At 40.6% G+C, this 12,374-nt stretch overlaps 2 protein-coding genes across 12 annotated transcripts in view; one reads left to right on the top strand and one right to left on the bottom strand.

Annotated features, from left to right (window-relative positions):
* LOC105668686 (uncharacterized) overlaps positions 1-12,374 on the bottom strand; it is a 181,078-nt gene that overhangs the window by 163,900 nt on the left and 4,804 nt on the right. For 3 of the 11 annotated variants that reach the window (XR_010889503.1, XR_010889498.1, XR_001100150.2), the window contains exon 1: positions 310-642. The exons of 6 other annotated variants lie outside the window; for them this stretch is intronic. The gene's annotated coding sequence lies outside the window, so the exon portion shown is untranslated. Of the gene's footprint in view, positions 1-309; positions 643-12,374 lie in introns of those variants that run through there. 2 more of the 11 variants (XR_010889499.1, XR_010889500.1) reach the window with 2 other exon arrangements.
* elB (elbow B) lies at positions 879-9,871 on the top strand. Its single transcript, XM_012361152.2, has 2 exons — positions 879-1,366; positions 4,044-9,871. The coding sequence occupies exons 1-2, from the start codon at positions 1,304-1,306 to the stop codon at positions 5,514-5,516; spliced, it is 1,536 nt and encodes a 511-aa protein (XP_012216575.1). The 5' UTR covers positions 879-1,303; the 3' UTR covers positions 5,517-9,871.

Here is a 12,374-nt window from a genome sequence, read left to right as displayed (position 1 = left end):
ATAGCCAAAAATATGCGCAACGACAGGCATAAATTATCGTAATCTAAGAAAGTCTAACAATCTCTCTGGATACATGTAAATCGCTACTTTGCATTTTCGCAAATAAATAATCGAGCTTCTTGACGCGTAAGTTTGTACGTAAGCCAAGTGCGCAATTCCCCAAGAACGGATCAATTCGTCGTGTACAATTTGGCGATTACGAATTCAACAATTTCACGGCGAAGTCTTATCATTTTGCACACTCGCGCGCGCGCCGCGTATCGTGAGATCGTGCCAGGTGTCGGGCGTGTTGTACGATGGCATCCATACCTCTTTAACAACGCCACGATGCCAGTCCGAACATAGGTGGTAACAGTGCGGACTAGTGGTACACACGAGAACTCTCCCTCAGCGGTGCGGAATCGTGGTGGGAGTCACGAGAGAGGGCACCCCGCGCCAGTTGACACGTCGTTGGCCGGGTCGCTCGCACCCGGCAAAAGTGTCGGCGTAGCGCGAACCGACAACGACCACCGTGTCGCTACGGCCGCCGCCGTTGCCGCCGTCGCCGTCGCCGTCACCTTTGCGTTCGCCTCTTTCGCCCGCATTGGTTAGTCGCTGCCGCTCGTGGTGTTTCGTGTCGTTCCGCGCGTCGTAGTCGCGATACACCATCGTCCACCGTGTCTGTGGAAGAGGGGTGGCGAGGGGACGACGGCGGCGTCGAGGGGAGGGAGGGGGGGATACCCTACGATGTTGTCGCGGAGACGCGAAGAAGGGATGATGCTCCCCGGGGGAGCGAATCTGCGGTGTATAGTGGGGGAAGTCAGCTGAACGATGGAATGGTGAGGGTCGAGCGACGAGAAGGGCAACCGCGCTCCACGTCGACCGCTCCGAGAGCGGTTCTTCAGTTGTGAGTCGAGGCTCACCGCGTCGACTTCTCTAATATTGTATTGTGCACGGTACGTTTGTATCGCGCGAGTCTTTTTTTTTCCTCTTTCTATCGCATGCCGAAAAGCGGATACTCATTGGCGCAGTGTGCTTCGACGTGCTTTATCCCCTTCCTGGTTTGGTGCTTTGAGATCAAAGGAAACGCGTGTATCGTGCGCACGCGAGCAAGTGCCGTTCATCGCCGAAGGCCACCAGGCCTCGTGCATGGCTCCGTTCGCGAGTGATACCATTGTTTCATTGCCGCGACGGATATAAGAAAGAAAAAGTGCGGCGGATCCCGGGAATCGGCGCCGCCGATGAGCCGAGGAGTGTGGTAGAGAAGTGGTGTTTTTTTTCGCCGAGTACAAACGACGGTGCGAGCGAAGATCGACCGCGAAAGATGCTGACGTCCAGCGCGAATCAGTATCTCCGTCCTGAATACCTCACGCCGCTACCTACAACGGTTAGTCTCGCGTTATCTGCTTTTCTCTCCTCTTCCTACGCCGCTATTTGCGGAACCTACTATTTATATTCCGTAATTTCCTTGTTTACATCGCGATTCAACAATTTGCCGGAGATATGCATCTTGGAATACTTCAAACCTTCGTATTTATCGAGCGATATTTTAACAACTGTCGTTTTAGCACGCGGTAAAATTATTAAACACGTGCGAATAAAACATTACTCTTTCACGGTCGTTTGTGCATTTCGAGAAAACAATGCAAGCGCAGTTTTTGCGGAATATTCGTTTCGCGCATTAAAGTGAGACGATTCTATACGTTATAGATGAATGCTTGCATATAAATTTACAATAGTTTTTAAACAAAAATAAAGAATCTTATTTAGTTTTTGTTTTTTTTACATTTTAGAGATGTCAAAAACTAAAGTAACAGTACGAAAAATCGAAAGAACGATTAAAAGAGATTTTATTTTAATGTATACTCGTTAATGTTATGTTACGAATATCCATGCTACATTTATATTATTAACGTAAATGCGACTGGTAACACATTCGAAATGTCGCGCATGCATAAGTCTCGCTTGAAAATATCTTTCCCAACGGCTCATTAACGTCGCCTGTCGTCGTTTCGTTAATCCCGACGGAAACACGCGCGCCGCGTTTTATGCTCCCGGACTCCTGTAAACTATTTTGGGGACAGCGAGTGTTGGCAAAAGTCTCGGTATGCGTCACGTTTGATTTACGCGTGTCATAAATCAAAACGTGATTCGGTAATACAATGCTGATTGTTGCGCGCGCGAGATGAGATGAAAAAGCGAGTGGAATAATGCGTTTCGATCGACTCTGCGATACCGCGATACTGTCGAATATATTAATGATGTTTGATGCGCTTACGTTTAGCGATAAAATTTCTCTATTACATTCGAAATAACGTATTTCATCATGCAGACAATTAATTGTTGAGCTATTTGCTGCGAGAAAATGAAAACTTCGACCAGCTATGCGTCCTTGCCGCGCTAGACACTACGCACAATATGTTTTCTCTATCTCAAACAAAAACATAATTTCTCATCTTCTGTATGCGACTCTATTTTCGCTCTGGGAAAATTCTACGAACCCTGTGGAAACCTCACTTCCTCGCAATATATTTCTTTCAAATTGAAAAAAATATTTACGGCTAGAAAATAACCGCGTACATAAAAAGAATACAAAAGATTTCGTACAATGTGCTGCGCGCCGTCAAAGGAAAGGCGTTCGTCATAAAGGGTATAAATTAGTCGCGACGATTAAAAGCCGGCGGGCGGCATTAGCAGATTAAAATATTACGTTCGAACGTTCCCGTTAACTTTCACGAGCGCAATTAATATATAGCTTTGCGTTGCCGTAATGGCCTGTTGCAATTCACGGCATTAATATCTGTCGGCGTCGCGCCATTAGTACGACCGACCGTGAGCGGCGGGTTAGTGTTGCATGATCGTTGCATTTTAATTACGGCGGAACATCTGTTCGGTGGACGTATCAGTCGACGAGAAATATCGCTCCTCTATACGTTAATTATACCGAGTGCATCAACGTGACCATTTCGAGTCGCGCGAAGGCGCCGATATTAAATTCCCGCACTTACGCGCTAATGACGTCACTATCGGGCAATCGCATATTGATTACATCTCCCCGATACGTCTCGCTCTCGACAAAAAGAATTATGCGCGGACGATTATCAACGACGTTCCGCACCGCTGACGCGTTGTATTTCAACTTCTTAAGAATTATAGCGTGCAATTAATCTTCCTTCGGATTAAACAGTCAGTTTATCGACACGGAAATTATTACTTGCAAATAATAATAAACGAAGAGAAAAATGGCTCGTTATCGAAATAACGTAAAGACTAATGAGATTGCATCAGATTTATCGTATTATTAGTAAAATTAATTTAGTTTTGATATGGCAGGTCGTCAGAAAAAAAAAAAAATCTAGAAATCTGTTCGCGCGTGAAAAAGCTCTCAATAATGAAATAAAAAGGGCAAGCATTCCGGCGAATAAGTTTGTCCGACGCACCCTTCATCCACGTCACTTCTCACTCGGCGAATGAGTGACGCGGCGCTACAGATTGCGGTTTGCGCGTCATTAATTGGACTTGCCTCCATCCAGACGCGTCACGCGCCAAGTTTCGAGAGTTGTCGGATCGTATACTGCGGTGTAGCTGTTGATCGAAAATCACTGTGTATTCGGAAAGAGGTCGACCGAACCGGATTAAACTTGAAACCGTCAAATATTAATTATTATCAAGTCAGTTAATATTAATTGGTTACATCGTGCGTATAAATATGAGAAAGTTGCGCTATCAATGTTGAGCCAATTTATGTTGAATTGACGATTAAATGTAGCTGAGAAATTTATTATGTTGAGGAACATCGTGCTTGAACACTGACGTTAATTCTATTTTAAGAGATAATGAATTTAAGAAATACATTCGCGTGTTATTTTACTTAAGAATTGCAAATTACACAATTAGCATTTTTAAGAACCTCCATTATCGAAAATATAAGCAAAAATAATGCGATATTTATGTCAAGGATTAATGATATTTAAAATTCGACTTATTTTTTTAAATAACATTTCACCAAAGTGTTTTTACATAAACACAAGTTTCACTTCATGTTTCTCATATTCTGATTTCAGTTAGATGCGAAGAAGAGTCCGCTCGCGTTGCTCGCCCAGACGTGCAGCCAGATAGGAGCGGATCCACCGTCCAACAAGTCGCTACTAAGTTCCTTGGACAAGTCGAGTAACAGATCATCGAAAACTTCAGAGCAATCGCGCGACAAGTCGTCGCCGGTGCTGACGGTGTCGGTGACGACGCCAACGCCGGCGATCGAAACCACGAAGACAAGTTTTAAGCCGTACGAATCGTGTCTAGCGCGCGAGAAAGCATCGACGCCTGACGAGCCGCGATCGGCGTCGAGTCACTCGACATCGGGTCGTTCCCGAACACCCGCCAAGAGATGCTCCAGTAATCAGAGCGCCGCGTCGACGCGCGCAGTCACACCGCAAGGGAGAAAAACGGCGACGCCGAACGGCGAGATCGCGCGGGACTCGCCAGCTTCCAGAGGTTCGGCGCCCTCGATACCGTGCTCGAGTGCGGCAATGGAGGCCGCCGCGAATCAGCCAGCCGTCAGTAGTCCCTCGTTACAAATTAAACCCGCCTACAGTCCCGCCGGCGTGCTGGCGATGACCGATCCATCTATCAAGGACCTCCCATTGGGCACGTTCAAGCCGGGTGTCAGTCTTCCGGTCTCCACCGCCGCCTATTTGAGCTACGCGCCCGGCCAGCTGCCGATCGACGTGATGGCCAGCTCGCTCATGTCGCAGCATCACGCGGCCCTGAAGAACGGCCTGGTCGCCGCCAATCCTTATCTCGGTTACGCGCGACTGAAAACCACCGGCGGACCGGCGGACAGCCTGGTACCGATATGCCGCGATCCCTACTGCACCGGCTGCCAACTAAACCCGCATCTACTGTCGAGCTCGGCGAGCACCGCCGCTGCCGTCGCCAACCTCACCAGCCTCACCAATGGCAAATTGCCGTCGGGCGCGAGCGCGACGCCGACGGCTTCCTGTCCGGCCGGGTGCGCTCAGTGCGATCACAACAAGCCCGGCAGCGTGTCGCCTTATGGGCCGCTCACCACGGCTGGTGCGGTATTCGCGCACGCGCAACTTGCCGCGCTCGCTGGCACGCAACTACCCTACGTTTGCAGCTGGATCGCCGGAGACACCGCGTACTGCGGCAAGAGATTCGCCACGTCGGACGAATTGTTGCAGCATTTGAGAAATCATACGAGCGGTGGCGGTGCGACCGATCCCGCGATCGCGGCCGCCACGCTGTCCCTGCTGCCGCCGGTCGGCTTGCCGACTCATCCCCTGTTCGCCCGATCTTATCCCACGCCACCCTTGAGTCCGCTCGCTACCGCGCGCTACCACCCGTACGGAAAGCCGTCGCCGCTATTACCGCCGTCGCTGTCGTCACTGGGCCTGCCGCTGCCGCCGCCACCGCCGCCTCCGCATCCGCACGCAGCCGCCGGATTACCGCCGTATTTCACGCCGTATTCTCTCTACGCGCCCCGTCTAGGCGCCACCTCCGGGATGCATCAATGAGTTCTCGGTAACGAGCGTTTTGTCAGCTAAAACGCGCTCGCGAGGTGAGTCGACCGGTTAAACTGTGATTTCTTTACGAGAATTCGAGTACGTAAGTGGAGAGAGTGTCGGTTCTGCACGTGATCCGCTTGTCACAGCGCAGTCTGCCGCATGATTATGAAGGAATCCGAAGTTGTCTGAGCGAGATATCGGCGCGGTGGGATTATTCATCTCGATTATTGCGCGATGATGCGTCTTCCGCCAATTGTACGCTAAGCTTTTTTTACCTTGCATTGAAAATTTAATGTAGAATTTGAAATGTTTAGTACACGTGCGCACGAAACGATAGCCTCCACTTTATTCTAACATGCGACTCACTACTTTTTTGATGTTGACGCAGGTAGAAAAGGATATATCCAAATTTCTTCAGTAACATTAAGTTGAGGATATTCACTCGATAAGTATATTCACTCGCCGGTTCTTATGTGCGATATAAAAAGTAAAAAGTAAAAAAGTAAACTCTCGAAAATGTACACCTGTTCTTATTATTCTCAGTAAGATAAAATAGCGCCATGGCTACGTACCCTCATCTCACAGTCAGCTTCGCAATTGAATTTTGTCAAGATTATATTGTCTACGAATTTTATTCAAGACGATTAATCCTCGCTTAGCGGCGGCTGGATAATAAATACTTAATGTATAAATAGTGGCAAGAATCTTTTGCTTGTATTTGCCGTCATTTATCTCACTTGAAAAGATACGAATAAGATGTTTCAATTTTATAAAAAGATTACAAAAATGAATGTATGTTTTCTATATTAATAAATAATTGAAAATATCTTATTTGTTTAAAAAATTATATTAGAGTGTAAACAAGAGGCGCTAAGTATGCAAATCTTAAAAAAAAAAAAGTATTATACAAAAGATACTAATCGTAGATATTCATTAAAAAAACGAACGTTTCAAAAATCGCAATAAAAGAAAAAATATCACAATAAATAATACTGAATGAATAATATAAATATTTTTTGAATTCCGAAAATGATAGCAAATACGTTGCAAATAAATTGCAACTACAGTTGATTTTTAAAGTAGAATGTGATTTAAAAAAAATAAAATAAAATGCATGAAATATGAATAATTGTTATATCTTTAAAAGTTAAATCTTAAAATTAAGTCTTAAATTGTTCTATCTTTTTCACTCTTTGCAATAGTTTTAATATTTGTTATGCATTTATTTTTTGCGCGTCATGCAATTTTTAAATTAGTGTTTTTATATTTTTTTTGTATATAAATATTTTAACAAACATAAAAACATAAAAATTTATTTAAAAATAGAACAAATTTTACACCAAGTCTAAATATCCGAGCGCCGGATTTTGTGCGATTACAAACGTCTCGCTATTCGAGGATTAAAAGTCTAGTGCATCACTTCGCTGAGAGTTATTTGACGCATTTATCCACTACTCGTCGCTTAAACTCATGATTTTATTATATTCAATATTAGAATACCCCGAATATGTACTGCGAGGCATGGGAGTTTTGATTGTCATTAAATTCGTAATTTTTATGTCAGTATAAAAATAATTTTGATTAACCATAAAAGTAACATCTGTGAAACAAAGAATGATAAATACGTTCGTGACAATTTATACATTATTACAAATTTTTCAAATTTATGCATAATTATACTTAATTATGAATTATCATCGAGCTACGAATTGATTTTTATACGGATATAAGAACATTGAAGACAAGCCACGTATCGGTTTAGAACGAGAAGTAACGAATTTATCATGAAGACTTGTTTTTTAAAAGGCAGTGTGCACGGGAGGAGACCGAACTTTTGAACATGTGCAATTCAATATGCATCGCTGTAAAATTAATAAACTCCTCAGAGCTGACAAGATTTTAATTTAAAAATTGCATGACGCGCGCGAATAAATTTCGATGCTTTTCCCATTCTCTGTCCATCTGCTGCGTCCGACGTACCTCTCAGTATCGGATGACGAGTGCCACACCAAACGTCGAAAAACCAATGTTTAACTGTGATTTCCGAGTGAGAAAGTTGGGAGAGAAAGAGAGGGAGAGAATGCGATGCGTTGCGCTTCCACGAAAGAGATTATATGTGTGCGAGTGTGTACATGACTAGAATTTGTTAACGAACGCGCAATTACGGGGATTTTATTTCGAACGAAAGTAATCGTAATCGGACAGACAAATATTTTATCAAGCATTCATTTAATCGCACGCTATACGCAAAGGTAAACCATTGTGATAATTTTATGTTGCAAAATCAACTTTGCCATGGCAGTGTTCTTTTTTTATGTTAACGTCAAATTACATTCAAAATACATTTCGTCTTTCATTGAATAATGGAATGCTTTATACTGTTATTAGTATTATTATCGCGAGTAGTCAGTCTTTTCAAACTAAATTTGGATTTCAACTGAAAGGCGATGGAAATGGAAATGTTACGTAATTAATTATTTCAGGTATATATTAATCATGGAAATGCTAAACCAATCGTGCAAGACTAAATATTGTACGCGATACTTTTCAAATATTTCGTTTGGAGTTTATATCAGAACTGTACGCGATGTGCGACAGTTTCTTTTTGATTATTTTCGACCGAAGCATCCTCCGTTTTTGCGACGGGAAATTACTGATATGATGTAATCACTATATATGTACTATTTATAAATTATATCCGTCATACTTCCCTTGTAATTATTGTACATTTGTTTATAGGCGTCTAACTCTAACGAATCCCTAATGAGGTGATGAATAGTTCGGTTATACATATATACATACATATATAAATATATATATACATATATATATATATAAATATATATCTGCGTCTATTTTTGCGTAACCAAAGTTTTAGTAACTATCGATATTACGTAGCGCATGGAATTTCGTGTGTACATGACATTATACATTGAAGAACGACAAAAATGACGATTATTACGAGATATATTGTAATTTGTAAATAGCTTTATTATAATGCAACGTTGTAGTTATGATCGACGAAACGCTGAGATTGTCGATAACTTTGCTCACGATTCAAATTCTTACGTTGTTTCTGTGTATCTCTGATTTTTACATGTGGTTAAAGCTTCGTATTTACTTGGCACACGCGCCAATGTCACTATCTACGTCAACTCGTCGTTATTCTATTATTGTTATTCTATGTTACTCAAGAGTTTGATTCTTTTTAGGACCGAAATACAGAAACTCATTTCTTACAAAGAGAACAATTTGCGTATTTATTAATACCATGCTAAAATACCGATATTTTAACGCCACGCTGCATCCAAACATGCAAAGAATTTTACCAATTCTCCAGTTTCCTCTTTTGTTTTGTTTTAAATACATTTTTACATGGTACAGTTAATGTATGATATTTTCTTTTAATATGATTCTATATGTAAATTATATTTAAGATACTCGTTATATTGAATGTGTAAGCATAAAATATCTATAAAATAAATTTAAAATTTTACATTAAATAATTAAAGATAAAGATTTAAACTCGTTAACTTGTAAAAAAATAATTAAGTGTATAATATAAATATATATTTTTTAATTATATACAGCACATTACGATATATAAAATTCATTTTTATTGTTCTCATAAATTTTTAAACCATGAATATTCAATAATTACGAATAAATTATTCTTAATGATTTTTCAAGGTTAAAATTTCGAAATCGAATGAATATCTGTACAAAGTCTAATTATAAAATTTAATCTTTTCACGGAATTGTTTCGTCATGTACAAAATATTAAATGACTATGTGCAAAACATTAAACTTGCCTAACGTTTAACCGACCGCGTGAATTAATGATGTTCAGTCAAATGCTCCGGTGAGAATTACAAATTGTGGTCGTCATCGCTTCTGTCGTATTACGGCGAATAAATATTAGCGCATTCGCGTTCCCAGTGTAAGCACGACCTTAATCACCGTTGCTACATGAAAATAAATCATTCGCAATATAGCAAACTAACGCGTTATAAAAGCATCGATTTCCCAATGACAACCGTCGACAATTTATCGTCACCCCCGCGGTTCGATAGCTAAACCTAAACTGTGTAATTGTAACTGTGTATATGTGTTTATTATCGAAATTATGTATTACATATTTAAATAATGAACAAATAATAATAGCTGCGTGCGCGTCTCACTACAATTATCGTGCATCATTATGCCTGCTATTTCGTAATCGTTTAATAGAGATTTCAATTTGAATGGCTGTTGGCTGGGTTATTTTCGAGCGACATCACATATTGATTTTTGTTAATAACGGATGTAACGACATGGCCATTTCAAGTCAATTATTTTATTCAATAAAGCCGGAGGATGTATAATTTAGTCTAGTACAATTTTACCCACGAGTTGTAAATTAAGTAACTGCTGTAGATTATTTGGTTAATTATAAATACTGTAACGAAACTGCGATGAAAAAAGGTATAAAATACCGATATTTTTTTAACCACTGCAAATGAAGCGAAATACGTCATGTGTAAAAAAAACCCCAAATTGCAATGTCCGGCAAAAAGAAGAAAAGAGACCGCTTTTTAAAATTTAACATTTAAATTACGTCTATATTAATTTTGCTTGAATAGTATTCAGATGCCATGTTTATAGATTGCAAAACTCAGTTGTTATATCAAGTGAATCTAAATTTCCACATTTCATGAAAATATTTCATGAAAATGATATCTCCACGAAATTTACATGTCGTATGTAATTATTGTCTTTCCATCGCGCGGACACTGACAACATGACGACATGCGACGCGCGAATGTGGAAGCGAATAAAAAGCGCAGAACCGAGGGTAATTTTACGATAAGTTGAATAGAAGAACGAGGCGCGCTCTCTTTCTACGCGAGGAGGATGTCGGCGCGCAACGTCGGAACAAAAAGCGGAAGCAGATGCATGAGAAATCGCGCGGCATTGAATGGCGCTTGCACGTGGAATGATCTCGCTTGCCCTCCGAGTGATTTATGGACGGACTGCCGCGACTCCATCTACTTGACCTATTCACCTTGTTAGAAAGGATAATGTATTCATGAGAGGCCAACCTCAGTCGTGTTAGCTTTTATCGAACCGCGTTTACCGCGAAACCGAACGTAAAAAAATAGCACTCGATAAAGACTTTCGTCTCGAATTGCGTTTGTGTCTCGGCCCGTGGGAGCTACATTTTATTCTTTTAAAATACCGAAGTCTTCTCTTTTTATTACCGTTTCTTTATTATTAAAAAATAATTATATAATCACTAAATAAAAATATTTTTTTCCGGCAAGAGTTTCCTTTGTTTGTCGAAGACGACCTTCCACAACAACAAAGATTACATCAAATGCGTCATTTTTTACGTATTAATTTTCATAACATCAGACGTGCGTAATGTTTATTATTTCCCGTCGAATAGTCGCGGCTACTTCGCGTCGCATGTAACTTGCTGTTCTTGGCCGTGACAAGAAAGTTGCACATCAAGTACCTAGTCAAGAGCTCTCTTCCGGCAATGTTTTGCATCAGGGAAGGCATCGAAGGCGGTAAAAGAAAGCAGCGGCACTTAGTGAAGAGTGCTTCAAACGGATTAGTTGGCGCCAGTGAATTCAATGATTTCCGTTCGTCGGTCGACAAACCGGTTTCATCGTGTCCCTCACACTATCTTTCGTATGTATGGATATACATTGTTTTTCTGCCATATATAGTTTAAAATATTGCATTCAACTCAAATCTATCGCGCGTTATCCGGTATCTATTGTTAATATTTAAAAAAAAACCCCACCAGTTGCAGAATGAATTAAGTTGTGGGAAAGGAAGCGAACGTCAAGTTTCTTTCTTCAAAAGAAAGCCGTTAGTAAATTACATCTCTGAATTTTTGCTGTGATTAAACGCTTGCTGAATTGATCACCATAATAAATTACACTTATTAATCTACATAGAAATTGCTACTTTAAAAAATCTGATTTGCACATATATTTATATTGCTGCTTTTTTTCTAATTTTTGATGTTTTAATAAAATGTCTACTTTTTTCTATGCTTTTTCTCAAAATTTGCAAAAAAAAAAATAGAAAATATATAAAATGTAAATAATAATCGTAAGTTGCTTAAAAAATTTATTAATAATTTTTACTTAAAAAAAATTTTTGTTGTAGAGAAACTTTTCAATTTATCGTTATTTACGCGATATCAAACGAATTCTTAAATAAACATGTATTAAATTATATTTTCAACGCGGCACTAATAACTAACGGTTAATTACTTTCTCTCTCGAAAGATTAAGATCCCCAATCGCGGAAATCGCCGGAACAGGGTCAATGAGAAACAGACACAGAGCAATTAACTGACCGTATATATACACACATACACATCGACGATGCGATTGCGGATCGACAGCTCGTAAGCAGAATTAGGGCGAATCGTGGAAAGGGAGTTGAGTAAAAGAACCCCAGTAATCTGGCCTTTCGATAAGAACCGTGAGGGAGTTAGGCCGATACAACATTGCCGCATAAACGAATTAGACAACGTAACACTGTTAGGCTGATTGGTAGTGCGCGATTAGGAAGCAATTACCTTCGCTAAACGAGATTACGTGGCCGCAGGCTTCGTCATTTCGCACCACTCGACCCTCGGGCGGATTTCTTCGAAAACTACCCCACAAATCGACTCGGTCTTGCGAACGAGGTTGTTTGCGTTGACGATTAGTCACGACAGTTTACGATAGCCATTTAGAAAATAGTGTCATGCGATACGTATGATTAATTCATTTCTTTCATAATTAATTAAAAAAATTTATCGCAAAAGCAGCACATACGAAAGTAAATCGATCGGATTATGAGCTGTATTATTTCACAAATAAT

The sequence above is a fragment of the Linepithema humile genome, chromosome 3, assembly GCF_040581485.1.
Source record: "Linepithema humile isolate Giens D197 chromosome 3, Lhum_UNIL_v1.0, whole genome shotgun sequence".
In the NCBI taxonomy this organism is placed as follows: Eukaryota; Metazoa; Arthropoda; class Insecta; order Hymenoptera; family Formicidae; genus Linepithema; species Linepithema humile.
This window is presented reverse-complemented; position numbering and strand designations above follow the sequence as displayed.

Bases quoted from the DNA above. Each gene is read 5' to 3' on its own strand.
- elB (XM_012361152.2), top strand. From the start codon at position 1,304: ATGCTGACGTCCAGCGCGAATCAGTATCTCCGTCCTGAATACCTCACG. The intron at 1,367-4,043 runs GTTAGTCTCGCG...TTCTGATTTCAG, and splicing joins TCACGCCGCTACCTACAACG to TTAGATGCGAAGAAGAGTCC.